At 36.6% G+C, this 27,146-nt stretch overlaps 4 protein-coding genes and 1 pseudogene across 8 annotated transcripts; 1 reads left to right on the top strand and 4 right to left on the bottom strand.

Annotated features, from left to right (window-relative positions):
- Positions 1 to 585: 585 nt before the first annotated feature.
- Positions 586 to 4,110, bottom strand: LOC109705698 (tRNA-specific adenosine deaminase 1-like). 4 transcript variants are annotated; one of them, XM_020226449.1, is made up of 11 exons: positions 3,879 to 4,110; positions 3,672 to 3,792; positions 3,413 to 3,597; positions 3,199 to 3,297; positions 2,658 to 2,783; positions 2,313 to 2,485; positions 2,162 to 2,232; positions 1,921 to 2,040; positions 1,640 to 1,727; positions 994 to 1,160; positions 586 to 888 (listed from the first exon to the last, which is right to left on the bottom strand). In XM_020226449.1, the coding sequence occupies exons 1-10, from the start codon at positions 4,069 to 4,071 to the stop codon at positions 1,041 to 1,043; spliced, it is 1,296 nt and encodes a 431-aa protein (XP_020082038.1). In that variant the 5' UTR covers positions 4,072 to 4,110; the 3' UTR covers positions 586 to 888; positions 994 to 1,040. The 4 variants fall into 4 exon arrangements, 2 of the variants coding, with proteins under 2 accessions (XP_020082038.1, XP_020082037.1); XM_020226448.1 differs by having other exon boundaries at positions 586 to 931; positions 1,033 to 1,160; XR_002214848.1 differs by lacking the exon at positions 586 to 888 and having other exon boundaries at positions 1,973 to 2,040.
- Positions 4,111 to 6,409: 2,299 nt separating this feature from the next.
- LOC109705693 lies at positions 6,410 to 8,378 on the top strand (annotated as a pseudogene).
- Positions 8,379 to 8,945: 567 nt separating this feature from the next.
- LOC109705692 (DEAD-box ATP-dependent RNA helicase 8-like) lies at positions 8,946 to 14,905 on the bottom strand. 2 transcript variants are annotated; one of them, XM_020226439.1, is made up of 11 exons: positions 14,792 to 14,905; positions 14,320 to 14,676; positions 13,188 to 13,248; positions 12,480 to 12,714; positions 12,026 to 12,264; positions 11,159 to 11,410; positions 10,892 to 11,072; positions 10,301 to 10,389; positions 10,055 to 10,128; positions 9,806 to 9,966; positions 8,946 to 9,509 (listed from the first exon to the last, which is right to left on the bottom strand). In XM_020226439.1, the coding sequence occupies exons 2-10, from the start codon at positions 14,562 to 14,564 to the stop codon at positions 9,888 to 9,890; spliced, it is 1,455 nt and encodes a 484-aa protein (XP_020082028.1). In that variant the 5' UTR covers positions 14,565 to 14,676; positions 14,792 to 14,905; the 3' UTR covers positions 8,946 to 9,509; positions 9,806 to 9,887. The 2 variants fall into 2 exon arrangements, with proteins under 2 accessions (XP_020082028.1, XP_020082029.1); XM_020226440.1 differs by lacking the exon at positions 14,792 to 14,905 and having other exon boundaries at positions 14,320 to 14,784.
- A 588-nt stretch (positions 14,906 to 15,493) lies between these two features.
- On the bottom strand, positions 15,494 to 21,748 carry LOC109705691 (acetyl-coenzyme A carboxylase carboxyl transferase subunit alpha, chloroplastic-like). Its single transcript, XM_020226438.1, is given in 13 exon segments — positions 15,494 to 16,903; positions 16,905 to 16,949; positions 16,951 to 16,992; positions 17,818 to 17,895; positions 18,396 to 18,464; positions 18,547 to 18,598; positions 19,109 to 19,263; positions 19,368 to 19,482; positions 19,776 to 19,936; positions 20,027 to 20,134; positions 20,272 to 20,346; positions 20,529 to 20,953; positions 21,530 to 21,748. Coding segments are annotated over 12 exon segments (2,214 nt in total). The 5' UTR covers positions 20,901 to 20,953; positions 21,530 to 21,748; the 3' UTR covers positions 15,494 to 15,961.
- Positions 21,749 to 22,268: 520 nt separating this feature from the next.
- LOC109705690 (transcription factor LAF1-like) lies at positions 22,269 to 26,135 on the bottom strand. Its single transcript, XM_020226437.1, has 3 exons — positions 23,520 to 26,135; positions 23,082 to 23,211; positions 22,269 to 22,946 (listed from the first exon to the last, which is right to left on the bottom strand). The coding sequence occupies exons 1-3, from the start codon at positions 23,653 to 23,655 to the stop codon at positions 22,382 to 22,384; spliced, it is 831 nt and encodes a 276-aa protein (XP_020082026.1). The 5' UTR covers positions 23,656 to 26,135; the 3' UTR covers positions 22,269 to 22,381.
- Between the last annotated feature and the right edge of the window lie 1,011 nt (positions 26,136 to 27,146).

Here is a 27,146-nt window from a genome sequence, read left to right as displayed (position 1 = left end):
ATGACATGTTACTTTGTAGGTTAAAAAAAAAAAAAAAAACCCTGGACACCACACCCAGTATTGCTGCGTAGGCAATTTTGAAACCGACTCTCCGCCACCATCATGAAGAAATGTAGATGCGACATTTACATGTAATTTCGTGAGTAAAAAAATTCTACACACTTAATTTATTTCATCAAAACGCGAATACAACTAAGCCAAATTTCCTGCATATCTGAGCAATTGGGAGTTTCTGGCTTCATAATTCGCGCTTTAAGCAACATTTATATACCAAAAACATTTACGAACCATCACCACCACAATTAGAAAATAGCAATGATCCATTACCACAATTAACTGCAGATTAGCAAAACCAGTTTGTGAGATAAGTAGCATGCTATCCGCTTCGTTTATTTTATTTAAAAATAAACTTAACTAAAACACATAGCAAAGGGCTTAATGGTTGGTACTCGAGATCCTAAGTTCGAATTCTAGTTGATTCACATTTCTAGCTAAGTTTATTTCTAAATGAAATAAACGAAGCAGGTAGCGTGCTACCTATCTCTCTCTCAAAAAAAAAAAAAAAAAAAAAAAAAAAACCACTAGTTTGTGATGATATCATTTTAGTTTGATTCATCTGAATATAAGATTCAAATATATTTAGGTATCATCCATAGCAGCTATTCAGAGAACTAAAATAGTGTGAACATCACTCTTTAACATACTAACAGGTTAGAATTTAGAATTCTTTTTTTTTCCATGTAAAAGGTTTCCCTCTAATAAACTATGTAGTAAAAGATGCTCCCGTTGTACCGATCTTTCTTTCACCCATTCCATTTACCATTTTTATAACAGAAGTGGATTTGAAGAGAGTGTTGGCCACAATGTGGCAGTTAGCGGCGCGAAAATCTGTACGAGCGTCGAAAGCGTCCAGTGATTAGCTTCTAAGAGCCTGAAGTAAAAGAATTAGATAATCTTTAGAAAATATAAGAAAATGTTCGTAAATGAACTAACCTGGGAGGTAAATCATTGTTAATAAGACTAAAGGCAAACCAATGTAGTCATTGTGAATCAACTGAAAAGGTCTCGAATTTTGCTTTTGCAGGCTTCGAGGGCCACGAGTGGAAGAGCGGACCATCTCTTAGCAGTTTGAGAGCAGACTGGTACTCCCGAGCCATGCCCTGCATGGCCAACAGTGGAATCATTACAGATCGTTTACCAAGACAGCTGTTTGGATTATTAGAGATTTCATATGCGGCAATTCACCAATAAAATCTATCACAGTAGATCTCTAGACTTATTTTGGCCGACCGCCGGGAGTTCGTGCAGCATAAGATTGCAAGTAAACTTTCTCCATGGAAGTTGTTTATACCGCATATACAATCTCATCCCTAACTAGAGCATGAAACTTTTATCTGCTGACAGAAATGGAAGTGAACTTTTCTAGCCAAGTAAGACACCTCATCTAAAAACATAGAACTATAGATAGATAGAGCACAAATGCGAAAATAACTTTGCTCCTTTCAATTAATCGTGTCAAAAAATAGCATAATGAAAATAGCAATAAGATTTCAAGTAATATCAATACTTTGAATGCCCATTTTTAACATAAAGGAAAGAAGAAATATGTCTGTCTGGGATCAAAAAAAATAAAAGTTACCTTCAGTTCACGGTAAGATATTTCCTCAGCTTGAAAATGGACACACAAAGAATGTTGTAGTGACAAAAAAGCTTCTAATAGCCTTCTCCTGGCATTACAAGAATTGTGAATATATAAATAAATCTTGCAGTAGTAACTAAGAGATAGACATATCTTTGAAATTTGACTCTCTGGGCGTTAAAAGTGAGTTTCTTAAGCAACTAGATGTAACATAGGTCTCGATGATACCTGCTAAGCACTAACAGCAAGTATGTTCCTAAATAAACAAATAGTAGTCGTACTTGCAGAGTAATGACTCTGTCGAAGGAAAACGTGCCCCTTTAGAAGACGTGCCTTGTTTTCTCCCAGTTGTTCCCAGGACAACTTCATGCAATCCAGATTTATTCCAGCAAACAGAATACCTAATAATACACAAAACAATGAAATTGTACTCCCATCATATGATCTACCAGACAGGAGAATAAGAGAACCAAAAAAAAAAAAATTGCTTAAGTGCACAAAGGGCATCAAACCATAAACTACCCGCATGTTAAAGCATCACCAGAAGATTGTTGAAATTCTGTTGGAGGAACAGGAGCCTCACAGAAAAGCGGCTGCAGTGTAGCAATAATGATACTTTATGACTTATGAAGTTGTAATTTACACATGAACAGAAAGATCATGAATAGCTGACCTTGTTCACTGCAAAAGGAGTTGGTAATTCATTCTCTAGAATAGCTAAGCGATCACGCAGAGCTCTTCCAAGATCATTTATGATAAAAAATTCAATAGGAAAATCAGTAGATGGTTTGCCCACAGTTATGGTAGACAAATATAATGGTTGTAGAAGGTGAGAAAGCAAAGCTCCTGAAATGCACAAAAAGCAGAATTAACAATGAAATTTGATTAACCTAGAATGCCACTCTAAAACCGAAAACCTACTCCCAGATATGATATATGCGCCACACCAAAATTCAATCTTTGTTTAGTTAATCACAATTAAAAAAAAAAAAAGAAAAAGAGATCTTGAGAAATAAACCTTGGACTCCCACGACATTCCAACGAGTTATTTTATCAAAGCAGCTCATTGACAAGGTTGTATCGCCACGTCCTGGCTTCTTTTGAACCGTCCCAACAACTTCTGGACAACCATTTAAAGAATAGCCTGGAGGAAAAAGAAGAAGTCCGTTGACTAAGAGCGGTTACTTTTGCATCAAACATTTGTTCACTTTTTACATTGGCAAACATGCAACCTGATTGACTAAGAACTCAAATTAGACAATTCTGAGCAAAACGACATTGCATCACACGATAGCAGAAAAATGCAGTTGTCTATGGAAACCAAATTACTGGACAAATAAAGATGCAGTTGTTCTACGAAGTCATATCACTAGGCAACACAAAAAAATGTATCAGCCCTTCCAAATTGCACTCCACATGAAAATAGATTATCCATCAAAAAAAGAAAGAAAGAAAAACTAAATTATGGTCTTTCAACACAGAAAGAGGCCTAGTATAAAATCTTAAAAAATAGATACAAAAATGAATCCTTTACAACAGCAAGGACCAATTTCTCTTACCAAAAGAACCACTAACTTTATTATCATGATTTAACTTTTGTTCTGAAGAAAGAGATCCTACAGATGACGGCGGCAACTGGGAGGTCGAGAAAACCCCACCTGTCATTAAGATCAGCACACTGATATTTGATTGCACATGAACAAATCTATCACTTAGAATTTCTTAAATATGGAATTGAGAAATGGAAGCATAATTAAAAAGAAAAAAACCTACATGGAAGCTGAGTAATGTATAGATGTAAATGCCAACCCTTTTTCATTTTATACTTCTTTTTTTCATAAGAAGAAGAATCCAAGCTAAAAATCGAACTCGGAGACTCTTCACACCCGAAATCGTTCTTAATAACACCCTCATTGCTTCGTGCCGAGCTAAGCCGCTCGATTTCTGAGTAAAAATACCTGTTTGCGCATCGAATTATCAAACGAAAACTATACTAATTTTAAGAGTAGTAGTTGAGATCGATCGATCACACCTCAAGAGCGATCTCCGAGCGATGATCTCCGCGTGCGAGTCGTTGACAACGTCGCCCCTGGGGCTGAGGAGAGATCCCCCGATACACTTGGTCCCGGTCCCCAACGCCACGACGTCGAGATCTTAGAAGAGTCCATGAGAAGAGAAACACGATTAGGGTTATTCAGAAAAAGGGGCCTTAGGGTTTGAGAGATGAGGTGGGGGGTACCGTGGGAGGGGGAGGAGATGAGGAACGCGGCGAGCACCGTGGACTCGCGCCCCTGGGGCTTCCCCTTCTTGGGGAGGGAGCGGTAGAGGGAGAGTGCTGCGTCGGAGACCCTCTCCGCCCATTTGCTCCTCTCCTCACGCCATGGGAGAGGTGAAGTCGAAGGAGAAGAAGAGGACGACGACGACGATATCATTTTTTCTTTTTTTTGGATAATTGCATTATTATTGCTCCTTAATCTTTATCTAATTTTTTTAATTCTATTTTTTCCATTTTATACAATTAAATATCTAATTTTTATTATTTATTTTAATTAAAATTTACTGTAATAAATGAAAAAAGAGTCGGTAATTTTGAAAATATTATTAATGCTAATAAAGACTATCATATATCATACCATATGGAGAGAGTTCTCCACTGACCCATATCTAAGTAAATTTTTTTTTTTTACAGCACTGTAATCTTTTATTTACAAACGTTACCGTCTATATTTACATAATTTTTAAATTATAATTTTTTATTTTGTAACTATTTGTGCTGAAATATTATTAATAATATTTAGATCTTTTTATTATTAATTTATAATTTTTGAATGAAAAATTATAGAATTGAAATGATAGTGATCTCTACGGTTTAGTGGTGGTCTCTCCACGGTTTAGAGGTTTAGAGGTTTAGAGGTTGTCTGTTCCTTTAGAATTTAATGGATGGTTGATAGAATAATATGGAAAAACTTCAAAAACCCCTCCTTGTGGTTTTGTAGTTTCTCACTTTGCCTCCCTGTGGTTTAAAATATATCAAATTGCCTCCATGTGGTTTCATTTTTATATTTTCGGTAGCTTTTTCGTTAATATTTCATTAAATTATATACAAAAAACTTTAGATACCTATCTAGATTTATCAAATATTCACTTTAGTACTCTTTAATTTTAACTTTATCACTGATTTAAGAAAAAATAATAATAAAATTGATAAGAAAAAGAGAAAAAAGAAACCACATGGAGGCAAATTAATACATTTTAAACCACATGGGGGCAAAGTGAGAAACTACAAAACCACTGGGAGGGGGTTTTTGAAGTTTTTCCATAATATTAATCCAAGTTAGAAATAACACTAATCAGAGGAGTAGAATAATCAAACGGTTCATTTCTCAAAAAAAAAAATAATCAAACGGTTCAGGCACGTTAGGAATTTTCATATATGTGCTCCATAAACTTAGCTTTGAATGACAATGCAAAGTTAGGCGCCTTGTTATATATAAATTTATATTTTCTTCTTAGAAAGAAGGACTAAAATGTTTAATGACTAGTGTACGAAATTTATACCACCGAATAATAAGTTGGTTTGATTAAATTATTTAAGTATTTTTAATTTGGTATTTGAATAGGCATTATTCACTAATAAATATGAACTTGGTTGGGCGGAGCTAGGTGGGTCTGCTGTGGAGGATTATAGCCCCCAAATTTTCATAATTTGCATATTAGGCTCTTACATATAAAAAATTTTAAAAATATATTTTTATTTAATTTTAAAAGTATGTTGAGTAATCTGTTTTTTAAAAAGGTTCTTGGTGCTAACATAGTGCTCTCTCAATTCTGAATTTATTTTTACTTTTTTTATTCAGTACCTTCATAACTTCTAATTATTTTAGATAATTTTTTATTTAATTAAATTAAAGGTTATATTAAAATTAATAGCTCTGTCAACTAATAGTCATCAATTGTCACAATTATATTTAGTAAAAATTAAGAAATTAAATTATTCACTGAATTATTATTAGATTTTGTAAATTTCAAAGTTATTTAAGTGAAATAATATAAATAAAATAATTAGAAGTTAAATAAGTATAAATAAAAAAGGAGTAATACTTTTTTACACTAATTATTTAGTTAATATGTTTTCTTATCAAAAATTTGACTAGGCAAATCTTATTTATTTGCTAAAATTTTAATTTGTATGTATTTTGGTCTCATAATTGAATGCTAACTTCGTCCCTGATGCCGCCGCACCTTAAACTAATCATCTATAAATGCTGAGGATAAGAATAATAACTCAATCAAATAAATCCATAGTGAGAAACTTATGTAGAAAAGGGGCCTACGTGTAAAACTCTTATTAAAGATTCTCCCTCTTTATACAAGAGCTTCTCGATTTTTCAAGTTGCTGTTGTCTACGTCAAACACTAATGTTTGGATTTTAAATTGGACCAGTCTCGAACCAGCAACATCAATCACGCATCAGACCTTAACTGGGCTGGAACCAACTGGCCAGAGTACGGCCCACGGCCTGCCACGTCAGCAAGACGACACTTGGACGTCAGGCCTCCGCCAATCAGCAAGTGCCGCGTGGGTGGCTTCCCCTTCATCTGAAATTGGAGGCGATTTAAAGTGCTCTCGTGTCAGTAGTTGGAAGTTTAAGCAGTAGATACCAAAGGAGATAACTACTATTCCAGTGAGTTTGTTCTCTTCACTTTATTGTTTCTAATAAGACAGAGAGAGAGAGAGAGAGAGAGGAGGAGGGGGGGGGGGGGAGGGGGGGGGAGAAGAAGATGGAGAGGGCAAGGGTCGAGCCGTTTACGTTCGTGTCGCATGCGCTGCGCGGCGGCGGCGACGTTGGTGTTGGTGTGGTGCATCCACTTTCGCGGTGGCCTCGCCTACGAAGCCACCGATAAGTCGCTTATTTTTAATGTATGAAAACACCCCAGGTCTTCCTTGCCATCATTCTTATATGTTTTCTGGTTGCCACTTTACGTAAAGATCAATAGATCATAGAGTACAAAAGAGTTGAATGAAAATATTCAGTGGAAATAAAAGAAAAAAAAACAGGCTCACTATCTCAGGATCAGGGCCCAAACTTAAAAGGGCCAATCTAACTAACTGTTTGCTAATTTTCTTTGTTCCTTTCCACTTTTGAAAGTTGCGGGTAGCTAATGTTGAGAAAGGGTCGGGACATAATTGTTTCCTTTGTTGAATTATCACATGTTAAACTTCTGCAAAAGTTACTGTAAGAAAGAGTATGCAAAAAGTATCGAAATAAAGAGATAAAAATTCGAAACAGGAGCAAACTGATTATGAGAGATGATTACACATACTGTTTTAGTATATTTGTTAAATATAAAAATATTTAAATACCGTTCTCTATCAACTTAAAATTTTAAAGTATAATCATTATTTCACATGGTATCAGAGTAGGAGTTTTAGTTCGAGTCATGCCAAGCTCCCAATATTATTAATTTTCTCCTATTTAATTTAAATCCACGTCATGAGCCTACAAAAAATCTCAAGCCCAGATCTCGTTAGCGGGAGAGTTAAATATAAAAAAATTTAAACATCAACCTCTATCAATTTATACTTCTAGAGTACAACGGTTGTTTCACAATATTTACGTATTTTCTTCTGTATTTTACTTCATATTTCAGATTCATCCGGTTGTAATGGTGATCGGATTTATCATCATGGGTGGAGAAGGTAAGTTCTCCAGATAGTTCTAGTTATGTCCCATGTTTGCATGTGGTTTCTATGAACCTAGCTAGCATAACTGTTTTTCTCAAGGAACTACTTTCAAAGCTGCACATACAGTGTTTAAAAACTACAAATATTTCTTATGTGCGAGCTTAAGATTGGAAAGGCCTAAACAGGTATTGCTTTGGCACATCTAAAGTAGCTAACACCAGTAAATGAATTTGCAGCAATAATGAGCTATAGATCTCTTCCTTTGAGTAAAGATGCAAGGAAGAGGATCCATTTGATTCTCCATGCAATCGCTCTCGCACTTGGCGCGTTCGGCATCCATGCCGCCTTCAAGTTTCACAACGAGAGCGGGATCGACAACCTCTACAGCTTGCACTCGTGGGTCGGACTGGGCACAATCAGTTTATATGGTTTGCAGGTGACTAGAAACTTTTATCTGAAATCTTCTTGACAGGCCGAGCTTCCAAAAGCCAGTTTCTGCTTTAGCTCTAACTGGAAGCTATGAACTTCCTAATTTTGAGCAATATAAGTATGATATAGTTTATACTAAGTTCTGTTGTCTCTTTACTTCGTGCAGTGGATTATTGGGTTCTTCACCTTCTTCTACCCAGGTGCTGCAGATACCCTAAAACGATCTGCTATCCGCTGGCACGCGTTGTTTGGGATCTTCGTATTCATACTTGCGGTAGGCAACGCACAATTAGGGTTCTTGGAGAAGCTCACCTTCCTCGAGAGGACGGGGTTCGACAAGTACGGCTCGGAAGCGCTCCTGGTCAATTTCACTGCCCTCGTCGTCATACTGTTGGGAGCCTCTGTCGTGATATCTACCCTCGCTCCAAGCAACATAGAAGAGACCAAGAAAAGTTCTGTAATCTAAATGAGTTACCTGTCACTTAAGTTTCTGTACAGGTTATGAGAACATTATGCTTATGGTTCTGCCGCTCCCCGTCTGCGTAACATGTATTGTGAATGACAATGGTAGCTTGAACAGAAATCACTTTCATTTTGTTGAAACAATTTCCTATTTAATCACAAACAATTAAAGAGAACAGAATTCACATAAAGTGCAAACCAAGATACTCTGCTTTTTACAATAAATAAATAAATAAATTCCTCTTGATACTGTTGATGCGGACTCCGCCAAATTCTGTTTGTATTTGGTTCTAAGTAGAGAATAAATATAATGATATGCTTACACCATGACTAAAATCATAATCCGAGACTATTTCGGAACATACTAGTTTGGGGCAAGATAAGGTTTTAGTACTTCTCAAATATTGCGTGCTGTCTCACAAGATTCAGAAAGTGACCCAAAACAGCATATCCAAACCTAAAAACTCGGAATAATTATGTAAAACTGTTTATCTAAATGATGTAACATATTTACAAGCATATTTCTGCTTCCACAGCAAAACTGCTGTATCATAGGATTCATAGCCAATCTTTTCCTTTATTTAAAGGCAAATTTAGTGCGCTTAAATGCACCAACAGATGGACTTCTCTCTCTTGTCACTTAAAGCTAACAACGCACCCTCTACTGGGCATAGAACAGCATCTTCTTTAAAAACAAATAACAAAGCACAAAAAGAAAAGAGTCACTAAATTTCCCCTCTATTTTTTCGCCAAATAAATTCAATGGATCTATAGATAGTAAGCAAACCAAGATCACTTCGCACACAATAATGATTTAACAGGGCACACTACAGTTTTCCATGCCAGCACTTCCCTTACACTACATCCATAGTCACATGGAGTTACATAAAGAAGACACAACACGACAAAACCAGTTTTTCTTGCACATAGAATATAACTAGATGAAAAGTCAAATCAGGAAATATTTCAGCTCACAAACTAGAAGAAAAAACTTAAATAAGCCATGCACCAGAAGCTTAAGCATTTAGTAGATTTGAGCAATTTACCATCCGGGATGTCAATTGGGAACAGGTGCAATATGTAGATAATTTAAATAATCGGGCCCAACATTACGCAAACCGCAATCTTCCATAGTTTCTGCATGGGCCGTCAGCATCAGTAACAGTACCCAGAACAGAGTATGCAAGTTGATGGGCAATGGAATTCTTGTACCAAGCCAAAACCACACAATATTTCATTTTGTAAGATCCACATCAGATGTCAGAAGAGTTATCTTCTTGACAAGAAATAAGCCCTGAGACAAAGTAACAGATGGAAATTGTCAAATAGATACCTAGCAATATCAATAGTTCTTTAAATTAAGAATAAGACTGCAAAAAAAAAAAAAAAATTCAATTATTATGCAGAAAATGTGCTAATTGATCTGATTTTCAACTCTAGGAAGGCTCAGTAATAACGAAATACAACAATACAAGGCATGGTATGCGCGAAGCATGCACATTAGTTTCTACATCATAGTTTCTACATCATAAATACTGATAGGATACACTCAAGAATTTTGAGTTCAGGAGATTTTGAAGGAACACTTACAAAATTAGCACATATATACAGGAAAGACATCTTATGGGTTGCATTCACCAATACTCTAGATGCAGCAACATATTAGCCTCGATCATCTGCAGTAAATTGCCTGGTCTATCTGTGGAGGAATCTGCTTTATCTCAGTACCAAGCTCTTGCTCTATCCTATACCTGTTAATAAAGTCTCCGAGTTATTATTAGAAAGACATCAAATTAAAGAACAGAACATAGAAGGTGAAAGAAATAATGAAAAGCTTACAAATTAAAACGGTCCTCATATGTGATCAAGTTGACCGCCAAACCAAGGTGGCCGAATCTACCTGAACGACCAACCTGATATATACCAAACAGATACAGTTCTTTTTAGTTTCAATACAAAGCAAGCTACTTCAGGTCCAGAATAACCAAGTATAATTGAAGTGCATAGACTAGTGTTCCGCATGATAAATGATCTACCAAACTTCCAAATTCACTGACCAATAATGAATTATCATCTAATACATACCCTGTGCAGATACGTTTCTGCGTTCCTGGGGAAATCAAAGTTGATAACAACATTAACAGCTTGAATATCGATGCCTCTTGTGAAGAGATCTGACAAAAGAAACATGTGATATATTTTTCATTTGATAATCCAATTTCAGAGCTGTAAATGGCTTGTACGCTCCCCAAATAATAAGAAACAACAATTTGTGCATCCAAATGAGGAAAAAGATATCAAGAAAATCAATTAAGAAAGTACTTAATCTAGACTTATAACTTGCTGCTAACCAACAATCAAAAAATAAATAATCAAAGCTAAGGCTTCCTACAACAACACCAACTTCATTAAACCTATGACTCTCAAAAGGGTAACCATATATAGAGTCAAGGGACTCTACTAGTGAGATCTCAACATCCATAAGAATAAATTTAAGAATAACCAAGAAATGCAATAAAGAAACGCTAGCTAATCAATCAATAGTCCACATAACACAAATGAACACAATCAAACCATACAACAAGCGGCATGATGCAGATATTTTTATAAGAAACACGTCAGCAAACTCTTAGCCATAAACTAGAAGTTGGCATAGTCAGAAAGTGAGATCTGTACCTGTACAAACAAGATTTCTACAGGCACCATTACGGAAGTCATGGAAAACTCGATTCCGGTGGTCCTGCAACATCTTAGCATGGATGTAGAAACAAGAGTAACCCAACTCTGTAATTTTCTTTGCTAAGAGTTCCACTCGATTAACTGAATTGCAGAATATAATAGACTGGTTTATTTGGAGCTACAAATAAAAAACATGAATCCATCATATTCAGATAAAAGATGAATGCCACTTAAAAGATAATCACAACATCAATTAATGCTGACCTTTGAGAAAAGAGTGTTGAGACAGTGAACTTTTTGCCTTTCTTCCACGAAAGCATAAAATTGTGTTATACCTTTTAAAGTAAGTTCATCCATAGGATTAATTATATATGGTTTTGGTAAATAGTTGTCCTTAAAATCTTTAACAGTAACAGGAAATGTTGCTGAAAACATCAATATCTGACGATTTGAAGGGAGAAAACGGATCAACTGCTCAACTGAAGGTTGAAACTCTGGAGTCAGCAGCTTGTCAGCCTGTAACAACAAAAGCCAAGGTAAAATAAGTTCCCAGAAATTGCAAGTCTCATGTATATTGCGCAGCTTTTGTTGATCAACTAGCGTGATGCATACTTGGGTTTCCACCAGTATGCCACTTCAGTCAGCTTGCATCCATTGGAATGAGAATTTAAAAAGTGCCACACCAAACAGTACAAACCATGCTGCATGCCAGAAACTACTAACAACTAAATCATTGGTTGAAAGCACTGCCAGTGCAAATGTTCATATGTTTTTTTTTGGTCTTCACATAATGGCCGCTTAAATACACAGTGCCATCAAAAGAAAACCCACCTTGATGACAAAGAGTTTTCCAACTTCTCAAATATACAATGAAACTCAGGGATTAATTATGTGATCTAAGTTTCCTACCATAAATGTAATAGCTAAAAAGTAATGAAAATCTCACACTCTCAAAAGAAACAACACTAAATTATCATGGACAAAATTCCTCATTTCATTCAAATAAAGTAAGTTTTGTACAAATGACGAAATTATTTATATGAAAGAATTCATAAAATTCATAACATCATTTCTTTAGTAATATCCAACGTACAACATGCTATAACATATAAACTTTGGCAAATGAAATACCTCATCCATAATGAGCATTGAACAATCCTTCAGAATGCAAACTCCTTTTCTTGCAAGATCAAGTATGCGGCCTGGGGTTCCAACTAGTAAATGGACAGGCTGATACAGGCGCATAATATCGTCTTTCAAACTAGTTCCTCCTGTAGTAACCATTATTTGAATCTTCAAGTGTTTTCCAAGTTCCTTACAAACTTGCGATGTCTGAAGAGCTAATTCTCGTGTGGGGACCAGAATAACAACTGAAACATCACATATACTATGTAAGTACATAAACGAGCCATAAGTTAGAATGATAAAGTGCTCAGGCACATATCGCGCAGGAAGAGTAATGTTAATCATTAAATTTGGGTGGGAAACAAATCATATAGAAGGAAAGGGAGACATTTAAGCACAGACACATAGCTGATTTACACTGAAAGTATCTTTATTTTATGCTTATGGAAGGCGACCGAACCTTGGATGACATTATTATCTTGATCGATTTTTTCCAGAGCAGGAATACAGAAAGCAGCTGTCTTTCCAGTGCCATTTTTAGCTCTGGCAAGGATATCACTGCCAGTAAGTGCAATGGGAATGCTCTCTTCCTGAATAGGGGATGGCCTTTCAAATCCTTTTTCATAGATTCCCATAAGTAGTTCCCTCTTCAAAAAATAATCTTCAAATTCATTTCCTTTAGTTGCAGTGACATCCTGAGAAAGGAGGAAAATAATTATCAATGTATAATAGCACATATATAATGGAGTGATATTTCACCATGTAAACATTGAATCTAATACCAAATATCTAAGCACCAAACCCTATTGACAAGTCTAAAACATGAAAACATAATTCATTTTACAAAAGATCATCAGGTCATGATCTCTTGACATGTCAGTCCTATTAAGTAAGATAGGATTGATCCAAACATATTAGCTCGAACCAAAGAACAAGCATAAAATACCATCCTCATAAAGAAAAACATTTTTTTTAGATAGAAAAGGAACCTGCTTATATGGAAGAAAACCACAGAAAATATTGAATGTAATTGCATGCAAATAGTAAAAGTCCTTCCGCATAAAGTCCCGACCAAAGATTTGTATATCTCTAGTTCAAGAAAGTAAAATTGTGATGCATCAACTAGTATCATTTCTCACTATAAGCAAGAAAGAATTAGAGCATATACCTCAGTCTTGTAACGTGTGTCTTGTGGCGGTATCCTCAATTGTGCCTTCCAATCTTGAGAGCTGATATCATCGGGAAAAAACAAAAAAAAACTTTTCTCTTTAAAAGTATGAAATAGCAAACATTTATCAATACAACATGATCATTACAAACAGAGAACGGAAAATTTTGTTCGTAGATAATGGACAGCCTTAGATTTATAATCTCAGTTCAAACTGGTTACCGCAAATGGACCTTCTCAACTTCAGTACATGAAGATACACACGTATTAATAAAAATATATATCAACACGTTATTCAGGTAGTTATGTATGAATTCCAGACCATGGAACAGATCCTACGAACTTATAAGAATCAACCTTTCAGGTGTAAACCAACTCAACAAAGCAATACAAAATAAAACAGACAGAACAAAAGAGGTCCATATCAGCGATCACGGAGAGATAAACTACCACTAGGCCAGATGATCTGTCAGATGAAGTACCCAAGATAGTAGAAGTATATTTACTATCTAAATTAGTCCATGCGAATAGATTCCTCAATTCCTCTAGATTAGACGAATGTGCTTCAAAAATGTAAATTTATTAAAAATGTAACAATGAAATAAGACATCAACTAAACAAGCTGATAAGATGTTACAAATAATCTTCAAGAATGATCTACAGATGATAACACCTAATATATGTATAAGAAGGTTAAGCAAATCAAAAATAAGATGAAGTAAGACTATTACAGTTCAAGGGTGATTCAAAACCTATCACAAACTAGATTAAATAATAGATACCCAGTAAGTAGCAGGTACAAAGGACATAGCTTAGCATTTCATATTTATATACATGTTCATAGGAGCTCAATCATCGCCCAGTTAAAAAGATACGAAGTAAAAGTCATCTAATGAATTATCAGTGTTCTGTATACACAATATATAAATATGCCATTATAGGAAAGGACTTTTGGCTGGTAAAAACAGTAAAGCAAGAATGGTGCAAAAAATGTTAACAAATTTTTCTATAAGTATCAGCATAAAACCACACTAAAACAAAGAAATGCATTCTCTTTCTCAAAGAAATGCATAACCTAAGAAACACTATAGATATAAAAACACATTTTAAAATAATATACAACAAATTAAACCTTGAGTCGATTCCATCAGGTTGAACTGCTTTGGCTACTTCGCTAGGTCCCGAATCGCTTCCCATCTGATTCCTATTTGACACATAATTTCTCGGAACGTACTGCTGCTGCTGACTCTGCGCATAATTCCTCGGCACATACTGCTGCTGCGGATGGGGGTTTCTCGCGTAGTAATTAGGGTTTCCGCCCGTGTTACCCCCACCTGCGTTCCCGTATCCAGGAGGATATCTACCTCGGGGATTCATCAGAAGCAAGACTCAGAGATCAAAGATCTAGGGTTAGATTCGGGCAACTCTACGCTGATCGGGGAATAACTCGAGCCCCAACCCGAAGAAGAGAAGCGGCGGTGCAAGCGATCTGAGGCGGATCGAGGGTTTGGGAGCAAGAGCAGATTATAGAACGCCATTAGAGAAGGGGGAAGGATCGAACACGGGAGAGAGAAAGGGGAGAGAGATAGAGAGGGTTCTCATACCTGGGACGAGGGAGAGGGTTTTCTTCGTGGAGACTCCGCGTGCGAACTAGGTCACCACTCACAAATGAAAGGGAGACCAAAAAAAAATAAAAGAAGAGGGTAAATGACGAAAAAGCCCTCGGCAATTTCGTATCGAGGAGTGATGCATTTATAGGCGAACTCGTCGTGCGGTTGGTGAATCGAAGTGGGGCCCGCAGCTGGCCTAGGATATGTCGGCTTAAAGATACTATTATCGCCTGGAATATTGGTCTACCACGTCATCCGCGAAGACCAGGTAGAAAAAATGGTCTTCAGCTGGTCCATAGACCGGGAATAATTATTGCGTGCACCGTGCTCGACTACAGATTGAAGGAAATTTTCATTTTTTTTTTCTTAATTTTTATATTCTTTTTAAAGTTATACATATATTTTTATTTGCAGAAATACTATTGCAGGAATACTACGGCACCGATCTGATTTGATATAAATATAATTTTCGCAAACCCATAGAAAAGTTACAGAAATATATTCCTATGTGTTCTTTCTTTTTTTACCTACATTACTTTCCCAGTTATTACAGTAATAATATAAATCATTGATAATACTTTGTAACATAATTACATCGTTGAACAAAATCGCAACAGTAATAGGTAACCTGATACCCAAGATCTCCAGTTTTTGGTCCTCCTTTAGGTTTAGAATCCATGAAAGGAAAAAAAGACGAAAAACAAAAACAAGAGACATTTATTACATTTTTTTTCCAAGCATCTAAATATCCAAATACAGATACCAGTCCCTCACATTAACCTCAACAGAATTTGCGATACATGATGTTTTTAAAATTATTTGGTAATCAACAGAATACTACAACCGAGTCCACATAAAAAGGAAATTACAGAAAAAAAAGGTACTCAAGAAGACCTGGTTGTTTTGCATAAAATCCACCCCTCGTGGAATTTTGCGACTTTGGCGCATCTTTTGCTGTTTTCAAAGTTCTGGACTCAAATATTGTTGCATGGACTGAATGTCCATGGTTGAAACTCTAGTGCGCCATGCAAACTCTTTTATTGATCAAAGCAGATTTTAGCCCAAAGTTGCAGAAGCTGAAAAAGGTGGACCATAAATGCAAAATTGGAAAGAAAAAAAAAATACATAGATTCTTTGTGCAAAAACCTCATAAGAACAACGAATTCATCCTGAAGCCTTCCCAGCACCGACAGTCTCCTGCAGCGGCGCATCTGCACTATTTCCATCATTCTCCTCCTTAATCTCTGTCTCAACTTTCCTCTTCAGCTCATTCAGATCTACCGCAGCAGCAATTTCTTCTCTAATCTCCTTGTCCAATTGCTCTATCTTTTCCTTATTCAAACCACTAGAAATCTCTGCCTTTAACTCATCTATTTTCCCTCTCAAGCCTATCATATCAATCACTTTCTCTATTTCACTCTTTATCACTTCATCCGCCTTCTTTAATTTCTTCTCCAACACCGGCGGGGCTGTGGGCACTTTCTTCTTAGTCAAACCGACCACCTCGAGACTCATCGATTTTAGCATCTCTTCTAACTCTTTCTTAACCTTTTCGACCTCCTTTATCTCCTCCTCTTCTAATTTCTCTCCCTTTGCTACTTGTTCCCGTGCTTTTCTCAATATTTCTATCTTGTCCTTCACCTGCTCTTGGAGCTTCTCATTAAGCTCTTTCTTCAGCTTCTCTCCCTTCAGTCTCAGTTCTTGTAGCTTAGATACTTCTGATAACATTTCGAGTTTCTGCTTTAATGCCATGTATGATCCAGGGCGAGATAGGTTATGTTTGAACTCCTGCATAAGCCTATCCACTTTTTCCTTGAGCACAGGACCTAGGGTTTGGTCAGGAGAGTTACCAGATTTGGATAACTCCATCTTAAGGGCTTCTAGCTTCTCCTGCAAGCCCATGGAGATGAAGGCATTCGTCATTTCCTTGTCTACTTCTTGCCTCAGCTTCTCTACAGCCTCATCAGAGATGGTCGGAGCCGGGCTTTTGCCTTTGGCTTCTAGGGCAGCTTTTTTGATATTTTCAATTTCGGCCTCAATGTCAGCTGTTGCTTGAGAAAGATCGGTTTCTTTCTTCTTCATGTTGCGTTTCTTCTCAGGATCCACCTGGTTGACCTTCCACGAAGCCCCCGAGAATTCGGAATTTTTTGATGCCGATGGCCAAGTAAAGTATCTACATCCATTATTGAGAGCTCCTGACAGCCAAAATAGAAGGAATTTTAATGCCTAGAATAGGAGATGTACCATCCAGATTTACTCGATATTAGCGATATGGGAACATCAAGCTATTTTATAAACATCAGGATCAAGTAACCAAGATTATTTTTGGGTTCTTATAACAGCGTCTTTTGTAAGAGTTTGAAGTTACAAAAATGTAAAGCTGCAACCATTTCATGTTTGTGGTGCTTTGCTGTTAAATAGAAAAGTTATTACTGCAACTATATCTTCTGTTTTTGAAACCAAAGCAAATTGATGCCCAGACATCTTACTGAGAAATATAGAACAAAATAAGCCAGAGATTACAATGATAGACCTTCGTAAAGGATTCAACACTTTTTATAGTCAATAAAAAACTGATTTGAAGAGCATCTAATTGCAAGTCCGAGAAGAACATTATTCATAATTAAAATCCACACCACGTGCAAAGAAAAACCGTTGCTGCTATGGTAGCTGAAATTAGGATTCAACACTTTTTATAGTCAATAAAAAACTGATTTGAGAGCATCTAATTGCGAGTCCAAGACGAACATTATTCATAATTAAAATCCACACCACGTGCAAAGAAAAACCGTTGCTGCTATGGTAACTGAAATTATTAAACCTCTTGCTTGAAACATTTGACATAGTGGTCTGCTTGAGAAAGGATTTTGGTAGAGTCGTCTACTCTCGGAAAAGGAAAGGAGAAGAAAATTAATTGTAAATAAAAGGGTGAAGAAAATAGACGGTAAGAAACTATGCTTTCTCCAAGAATGACCGAATCAATTTTTTCCACTATAAGTAACTTGTAAAACAAGATATACCTCCATGGCCTTTGTAACCATAAGCTTTATCTGCTGAGAAGTCCAAGCTGGATCAGTGTGTGCACCACCTAGAGGTTCCTGAAAATTTTAAGATCATATGTGAACATAACTCACTCTGATAATAACTCAGCAGAACAAAGTCTTGAACTAGACTAACACTTTCAATGAGAAAGTTCACTTAAATAGCACAGTAATATCTAGCTTATTATACCATTCAAAAAGTATATCAAAGGGTTTCAGGGAAAGATAAAGAAACAAGATACAATATATAATCACGAGTTCATGACATCCCAAGCAGCAACAGATGGACAAAGGAACTGAATGAGAAATGAGATCATTCCACTATTTTTTCTGCCCCATTCAAGAGTTGAGAAGTCAAGGAGGAGCCTCTTTCTTAGCTTTGTAAGATAGCACTAACCAGATTATATTACATAGTTGACCATCACAATTTTGACATAATCCTGAGGATTATTTCACTGGAAATTTCACGTGTGCAAAAGCTCAGAACACAGCAGAGACACAACAGACACGCAAAACACACAACGGCAAAAAAAAATATAATAATGTTTAAATCTTACGGGGATAATTCCATCAGCAATCTGGAGTTTACACAACTCGCCGGCCGTGATTCGTAGCTTCTCAGCTGCCTGAAAAAGTTATTATGGAAAAGATAAAGTAAAACAGAGTTATATCCTGCAACCCATTATAAAGATCAAACAGAATGTGCACCTTAGGAGCTGCTGAAGAGGACTTCCACAAGATTGCAGCACATGCTTCTGGACTGCACAGGACGAAGGACGGCAATAGAAAAATTTTTAGAGTAAATCTATAAAAAAAAAAAAAGTGTAGTGTAGACGAAAAGCTTCACTTGGCCCTTAAAGGAACAAAACAAACAACACAAGCAATACCCAGAGTGATACTATCAGGCATCCGCAAGGACCAGTAAAGGCGGTAAAATTTTGAAAGCATATGTGGTGACGGCTAAATTGACTACTATAACAGAGTAATAGGAAGCCATAAGTCTATGACTCTAAGGTCAAACAATAAACATGTCTCTGTACACATGAAATAACAAAGACAGCATAAGGTTACTCAGTTTATGCCCTATCCTCCACTATAAAGTTAATAGAATGAGAAAATTAACAGAGTTATGTTTCACAGCACATAACCCACACTGCTAATAGTTTCTGTACTAGTTTATATAGCAGTTTCCACTAGAACATCAAGATTCCTCAAGTTATACATGAATATTAACTTTGTGATACATAAGAATGTTCAAATGTTCAATCACCTGGCAACATAAAAGACAGCATTCTCCAACATATATATCTTATTCGCACAGCCGATAGCAAGAGCTCCACCAGATCCACCTTCACCAATAACAACAGTTACAATTGGAACTTTCAGGCCAAACATAGCCCTTAGGTTATGAGCTATCGCTTCCCCCTGCATTCATTAAACGATGAAAATGCACTTTCACTGATAATTATCTATCATAGAAACTTAAGGTAATCTCCATAATCAAAATGTAGGCTAAATTAGTGCAACACCTGACCAAGTTCCTCAGATTTAAGATCAGCATATGCGCCAGGCGTGTCGATAAACGTGATAATAGGAAATCCATGGTGATCAGCATACTTCATCATACGCAAGGCCTTGCGATAGCTTTGCAGCAAAAGATTATATTAATTAGCTTTGACTGTACAAAAACAACAAACAAAAAACCAAAACCCAGGAGAAGAGAAATACTTTGGTAAAAGAATGTCAAAAGCTCAAATTTTGCCATCTCAAGGTAACAACATCATGAACCAAATCAAATGGATCCAACATACAAAAATACTTCCATTTTATTTCTCCGAGATTCTTAGTCTACAGAAGATGATAACTCGTTCTGGTAATTGCAATCGAGTGAAGTTCAAATATAGAAATTTTACAGTAACTAAACTACGATCCATTACCCATGTGGTGTAGGCATTCCAAAATTACGCTGAATATTTTCCTTTGTGTTCCTGCCTTTCTGATGACCAATAAACATGTAACTCTTGCCATCTATACTTCCGATACCCGTTACCATAGCAGGGTCATCATAGCCTGCACGGTCTCCATGTAGCTCCACCCACTAAAGGAAAAAATAATGGAAAATATCGATCACAAGGAGAAAACTGCAAGCAAATAGATCATTAACATTAAAAAAAAGAGAGGGTAAAACCTTTTCAGTGATGTTTAAGACATGATCAAGAAATGTTGGCCTGTTGGGGTGACGAGCGATATTCAGTCGTTGGATAGGAGTTAGATGCGTATATAAGTCCTTCAGAGCCTGTGTGAATTAATTAAAACTGACAACATTAGAAATGATCCTGTTAATTTGGGGTCTCATTCAACTAAGGGAATTCTTTTTCTTCTAATATGATGACAAAAATGTAAAAAGACAAAGTCAATAATTTTGAGGCAAACCTGCTGGTACTTGTTTTCCAACATATTGATTTGATCGCTGAAATCCAAACCGGTTTCATCGGCCATTTTGCGCACCTGATAATTTAAACGGATATAAATAAGTACGATCATTAAAAACAACCTGCAGCCTCTAGATTACAGAAGCAAAAGCCAAATTCGATAAGAACAACAGAAGTATCAAAAGACAAGCACATGCAAGATGCTCAAAGTAAAACGAAAAATGAAAAACTAAAAACAGCAGCCGAAAATAAACTCACATCCATGATCTTCTTTTCCAGATCAACCAAAGGCTTCTCAAAAGCAAGAGTGACAGGCTTTGGTTTCACCGAAAGAGGCTTAAAATGAGATAGGTAGCTCAAATGCCCACTTTTCAAGTTTGGATCAATGTCATCAGGCCAGGGATAGTCATGCTTTTGTGCCTTTTTAATCCTCGCAAAAATTTGAACACCGTTTCCATTTCTAGCACTAGACCGTCCCAAAGGCTTGAAGAGAACCCCTACAGTTCCACTAAACGGACTTCTTCGCAGATCAGCACCAAAGAAATCATTTCTTAAACGAATTTGTGATCCAGATACATAACTGCAACTTTCTCCACCACCAATCACAGGCGAATAGGGTAAAGAATTCATCTCTAAAATCTTCGGTATCAAAAACAATTAATTGGCCCTTTGTTGACGCATTCCTGTATCGACAAAATTTCAAAGGAAAAAAAATATATATAATAGAAAATGAGAAGGATAAGATAAACATCTCACACAGAGCAACAAAAAGCAATCCTTAAGAGTTTTTAGGATAAACTGCAAATTTCATTTACTTAAGAAGCTATGTATGATTTTTTGATTTTTTGGATTTTTTGGTCAATTAAACGGTGAAAACAGTTTAATCACTTAATTCCACAATTCAAAAACACGAATATCATGAAAGATTAATGGATAATATGAGTAAGACAAAATTGAAATTCCTACTAAAAATTCTACGGAAATTAAGTTCTCATTACAGATAGTTTCTCTAATAAACTCAGATTACTTACTAATTCAAAGATCACGTACATACACAAGCATATAAACCATAAACACTTAATCGTGCTAGGCTTCGTTTAGATCAGAAAAATACAAGTATAAAAGCTAGCTGAAATTTAGCAAAACGAATCAAAATTCCACGATTATAACCACGAATACTACCTCGATCCATCATAACCTAAAACAACAAATCAAACTCAAATTAAACGAGAGAGAATCCCGAAATCGGAGGAGCCCACCTCGGATTCTCCGTGGGGGATCGGAAAGGGAGGCGAATCGGAGGAGAAATGGAGCTTTCAAGATACCGCGACGAGGGTTTCGAAGCTAAAAATTAAGGCTCTACTCCATTAGTGACGCGTATATAAGAAATATAGAAGGGAGAAAGAGAGAGAGAGAGAGAGAGAGAGAGAAAGAGAAAAAAAAAATGGTGAAGGTCGGATGGGGAAGAGGCTCGGGGGGCGACGATTACGAAGAAGCACCGGAGCCCCATCATTGGGCGGATGAGTGGGCCCCACTTCTTGTTATCCACGTGGCGTCCATCGGACGGCTGAGATTGATCTTTTAGGTGGGGTTAGGATTGGCGTTTGGCGTTAATGACGTGATCGCGTTGATACAAAGCGAAGGCAATTTGTCTTGGACCGAGCAAAACGGGCCGACCCATCCGACCCGGTTTATCGAATCGGGCCGGTTCGTAAAATCTTAGGCCCAAAAAATCCGGCCCAACTCGGTCAATTTAGACCGGGCTCACATGTGTATATACATTCTTCCACAACCCGGCCCAAGTGTTTCTTGGATCGTTTGTTATAACTTTTGATTTCAAAACTTTTCTAACGTTTATTGGTTACTCCAATCAAATCATTTCTACCATTGACTAGTTATCTCCGAATTTTGATGCACCATTTTTTGACTAAACAACCATTTTCGCTATTTTCGAGAACATTTTTGAATATTTCTCTATATTTACACGAGCATTTTCAATATTTATTTATAAGGATATAAATTCAAATTTACATACAAAAGAATATTCAACTCAAATGTCTCCACATTCTAAGATACATGTTTCTCACAATTTGCTCCTATTTATTCGCTAATCAAAAGCATGCATCATAATTTGTGTTGAAGCTACCATAACCCCCTCCCATGAAGAGGAGATCAAAGAATCCGCCTCCGGGAATTTGAACTGCGGCTTCATGCTCATATTCACTGCTAAACTGTTGGTCCATTTGTAAACCTTCATTGGCATATAAACAGGTTGAGCTCGAGCCCCAGTTGATGCAATTCGAGCCGTCGCTTAGGCTCGGTAAGCTCAAGTTGTTCTCGTGATCGAATGCGAGCCAATCGGAGAACAAAACCTTAGGGAGGAGAGCGTCGGCCGCGCCTTTCGATGAGCTGCATTGGTTGCTGCTTGTTGTTACAGTTTGGCCCGAGTCGAGGTTCGACACTTCGAGTGGCTCGGTAGAGAGAGGAGGTGCGATCTTGTTGCTCTCTTCGTCGCGGGGGTTTCGATTGTGGCCAGTTGAGTCAACAGATGATATTGTAGAGCTGGGACCGGCTGAGCCTTCGTCTTTCGCAACTCTCTTTTTGAGGTAGGAGTTCCAGTAGTTCTTTACCTCGTTGTCTGTCCTTCCTGGTAAGTGCGCGGCAATCTGCGACCACCTGAATCGCAAAATCACTTAAAATCAGAGAGCCAAATTTTGATTACTTTATATGATTTTTTCTTTTTTTTCGGCAACTATTAAATGTAAAACTTGAATCAACAATTTCACTTGAAAACATTTTGCAGCTCCTTACTTATTGCCTAACTGGGCCTGAAGGCTCATAACAATTTGCTCCTCCTCCTGCGAAAAGATTCCGCGCTTTAATCCGGGCCTCAAATAGTTGATCCACCTCAGCCTACAGCTCTTTCCATTTCTTTGCAGGCCTATCACAATCATGCAACTTTGGTTTAAGAAAACAAATAACAAATTATCTTAAGATGTCATAATCGCAAACAACTTTCGAAAACGTGACATATGCAAAACTAGATGATGCGGCTTAACACAAGTAGTATCCTAAGTTTGACACCCTTGTCTCTTATCAAACTTCGACAGCGAAGCGTCAGTTTATGTAAGTGCGCAACAGTAAAGAAGTAGAACTAGTAAGATTAACCGAAAAGGGATGCGGCATAAATATGCGATAAACACAAAGTGCGAGATAATGAAGAAGGAGAGAAATGTAGGAGAACCAAACCAGCTTTCGCAGGAACTGCACTCCAGCAGCTAAGGCCATGGTTAAGTATGTAATCTCTAAGCCTCTGATCTTCTTCGGGCGACCATAAGCCCTTCCGATAGTTCATCTTCGGCTTCTCGCATGTCCTACACCCCATATTTCTCTCTTAAAACAACAAGTCAGGGGTGACACTCAGGACAAAAAGTTCAGCTGTAAGCTTCGAGATGCTCCGACATTTGAGTACAAATTTCTATTTAAAGTGGCAGAAACAGCTCTTCGCTTAACTTGCGACGAATAAAATATGGCTTTGCCAATAAGCACATGGGATTAAAAGAATGAATAGAACTGCGGAATTGGGTGATTATGTCAACTCTCCATTTCTTGAAGCTTTCCTTGTGTCGAGTTTAGCAGAAGATGCTGCTGCTTAAAGATTAACTTATCGAAACGCGAATAGAAAATGAGTCCTACGGAATCCAATGCTCTAAAAAATGAGCTGTTCATCCAATGAGTCCAGATGAAGGGTTGACAATGCTTCATCAATCATTGAAAGGTATCTGGCTCTCTCTCTCTCTCTCTTTTGTTTTTTTACTTTCCCTTCTTTTTTTTAATTATTAGCTTCGAGGAGGAATGATAGCTAAGAAACCACTGATTTCCCGCCACTTTTAAAATTCCGGTTGGACAAAGCACATAAAGAATGTGCATAATTTTAAATATTGCGAACGAGGGAACTAAAGGCGCAAGCAAGGGAATCCTCTTCCACAAGGAACACATAAAGAAGTTCCACAAACCGACACTCACGAGATCGATCTTATGAGAAAAAAAATTTTCTTATTCCAAGAAATTAATCAAAAAAATTTCTTATTCCAAGAAATTAATCTTCATGATCTTTCACATTTCTCTATGCCTACTTACATGTTTTTATGCAAGTTACATTGCCTCATCACCGCAGAATATCGGCGTCGTGGTCAACTCATTCGATTTACCGAAGGTTAAGAAAGATCTTAGTTATCAGATGGTCCCGGGAGAATGACAGATGATTTCAGAAACCCTTAAAGGCATAAAATTGTAGGATAATATAGTAATTGCCATGTACTTGGCAAAGAAAAGGAAAAATATGCATGAGAAAGAAGGGATACAGCATAATTTTGTAGGAGCATTTTGCGAGATAAATAAGATTGTTTTCTAGCGTACGCATGAAAAAAGAATCAGAGGTTTCACCCTCAGGAAATGTAAGGGAAAAAAGCTATTGCACTCTCATACAAGTTCAGATTCTTTCGTACAGAAGCCGAATTTCATTCGAGATAACTACTGCAGTACTGCCTGGTTTGTTTAGCTACTAGAAACTGTTTCTTCACGAGTTCATATATGATGCCTAAATAGTTCAGGAATGATGGTTAAATTCTAGAACATTAAAAAAAGAACTCAAAAGTTCTAGAATGTAGAGAAATAAAGAGTGAAGAAAAAGAGATTTCGCAACACTACTTGATTGAATGTGTACTTCTTTCACTATACCTGTAGTTGAATGCATTTGATTTAAAGCGCAATCTAGTATATATTGAGTTGAGATCTTCTAGCAACTTGATGGAGCTTAAACTTCAAAGAAGGGTTGAAAATGGTCCAAAGTAAGTACACAACGATTAGTACTGCTCTTCCTCAATGAATCAGAGCTTACACCCTGTTTTAATTTTTTTTAAAAAGTACATTATGCTGATGCTATTTTCTTTTTCTCTTTTTTCTTTCCTTGTTTAAGATTATGCTTTATGTACCAATTGCTCAAAGAAGCTACTTTTTTCCTTTTCTCGTGCAATAAATGAAATACAGCAACGAATTGTTCGTAATGCTGATTAAAAGACTTGTCAGAAAGTGTTGCTCCAATTTCTTGATGAAATTTTTCGCGTTGTGAACCTACATAAGAAAAAGGACAAACTCAGAATCAGATCACTACGAGAGAACACTGTTAAATGAAGAAGCACAACTTGCAGACAAACATACCTAGTCATGCATGAGCTCGTTTACATATCCTATTCGCGCGTGTTTTTAATACACAATTGGTCCTAAAAATATTGGGTGTTTCACATGCAATTCGGGGCAATGCTCAATCATCTAGCATACAACTGTGATAACATTTTCTTTATGTCCTAGTATCCTTATGCTATTACTTTAATGGAGCTAAATGCATACTATAACAATGTGATAAGTTAATTAATCCGCATATATTAATCATACTCTTTAAACATTTCTATGTTTTGTGAACTTAAATTTGCCGAAGTGCTGCTCATGAGGCAAACACCTACCACATAAAAAAGTATGCATCTGCTACAGTAAGCTGCTTCATTCGTACAAACAATTTATTACATTTATTCATCGATGTTCTATATCAATCTGAAATAAAAAAAAAACAAACAGCCAATTACGAAGGATATTGTCGATAACGGTATTATAATACTAGAAGCACACCCCGAATTTCTTGAGTTGAATTCTTGACTTGAATGGCGTTCCGATTTGTTTAAATTAAAGTTAATTCTCATCTAACAATAAAATTGCTGTATGAAAGGAGCAGAGAAACCTCATTCCCTGTTGAAAATAGAATAAGAAGAGATGAACTTAATTATCTGTTGCTTCTGAAGAGAGGTAACAAATAAGTTAAGTTATAGAATATTATTAACATGCATTTTGCTATTTGATTGAACCAAGTAGCATGGAATTAATGCAAGTCAATGTTTAAGAATTCTTAAGACAGCAAGGATGCAACACTTACAGCAATAAAATATGGTTTACAACTCATTAGAAATACCTACTATGCCAATTCGACGTCCTATTGGCTGTATTCGAAACCAAATCATCGTATTGACGAATACTAAGCTCGAAACGGAACCAAATCATAGTCACTACCAGCATTAAAATGCAGTTTCTTCAATTGAAATGCCGAGTTATGGAAGGAGTAGACCGAAGTGGAGCAGGTGAGGAAAGCCATAAGATTCCCATTTTGCTCCTCTCCTTCGCAGTTGCAGAACTTTTAAATGCTTGTAATTCTCGAGAGTTTGCGTAGTAAATAAGCTCATTTCTTATCTTACTGATAAAGTGCGAACTAAGCGCGTTTTGCAGAAGTCGAAAGCTTAAGCTAGTAGAGAATACCCAAATTCTGAAAGTAAATCCCCGCAAAAGTATAAAAGCTTAAGCAGCAAATAGCAAACCTAGTGGATTTCAAATAGGTTTACAAGAGACTACGCAAACTCGATTATCTGATCTCCGAAAGATCTTATGATCAAGCACAATTTTGAGCAGAATCAATTTGATTTCGGCCTTTCGGGCTACCAAAAGTTTAAACTAATAGAAGAATATTACACTATAACTACCAAAAAATAAAATGTTAAGTAATTTTTTGTGCCGGTTTGCTGCCAAATGCGCAGAATTGAATAGTTAAGCTATACTAGACTTAGCTTCTACACAAAATGTCTAGAAAATTTCCCACCTTAATCTCGTGATTAGATGGGATCTCAGTAAACTATAATTTAACACTAATCTATAAAGAAACAAGATTAGAATTGACCTTGTCTTATAGGTGGGCTATTTTATAATAGCAGATTCCGATAAATTCTATAAATAATGAAACTGCTTACGTCTTTCTTTTTTTTAAGAAAAAAATAA

Source organism: Ananas comosus, unplaced genomic scaffold (genome assembly GCF_001540865.1).
Source record: "Ananas comosus cultivar F153 unplaced genomic scaffold, ASM154086v1, whole genome shotgun sequence".
NCBI classification, from domain to species: Eukaryota; Viridiplantae; Streptophyta; class Magnoliopsida; order Poales; family Bromeliaceae; genus Ananas; species Ananas comosus.
The sequence above is the reverse complement of the archived record's forward strand: the minus strand, read 5'-3'. Positions and strand labels throughout refer to the sequence as shown.

Bases quoted from the DNA above. Each gene is read 5' to 3' on its own strand.
- LOC109705698 (XM_020226449.1), bottom strand. From the start codon at position 4,071: ATGATATCGTCGTCGTCGTCCTCTTCTTCTCCTTCGACTTCACCTCTC. The intron at 3,598-3,671 runs GTGTGATCGATC...ATGCGCAAACAG, and splicing joins GCTCGGAGATCGCTCTTGAG to GTATTTTTACTCAGAAATCG. The intron at 1,728-1,920 runs GTACGACTACTA...TTGTAATGCCAG, and splicing joins ACAGAGTCATTACTCTGCAA to GAGAAGGCTATTAGAAGCTT.
- LOC109705692 (XM_020226439.1), bottom strand. From the start codon at position 14,564: ATGAATCCCCGAGGTAGATATCCTCCTGGATACGGGAACGCAGGTGGG. The intron at 11,411-12,025 runs GTATTTCATTTG...TTGTTGTTACAG, and splicing joins CAATGCTCATTATGGATGAG to GCTGACAAGCTGCTGACTCC. The intron at 10,129-10,300 runs GTATGTATTAGA...GGTATATATCAG, and splicing joins CAGAAACGTATCTGCACAGG to GTTGGTCGTTCAGGTAGATT.
- LOC109705690 (XM_020226437.1), bottom strand. From the start codon at position 23,655: ATGGGGTGTAGGACATGCGAGAAGCCGAAGATGAACTATCGGAAGGGC. The intron at 23,212-23,519 runs GTTTGGTTCTCC...TGATTGTGATAG, and splicing joins TGCAGTTCCTGCGAAAGCTG to GCCTGCAAAGAAATGGAAAG. The intron at 22,947-23,081 runs GTAAGGAGCTGC...TTTGCGATTCAG, and splicing joins CAGGCCCAGTTAGGCAATAA to GTGGTCGCAGATTGCCGCGC.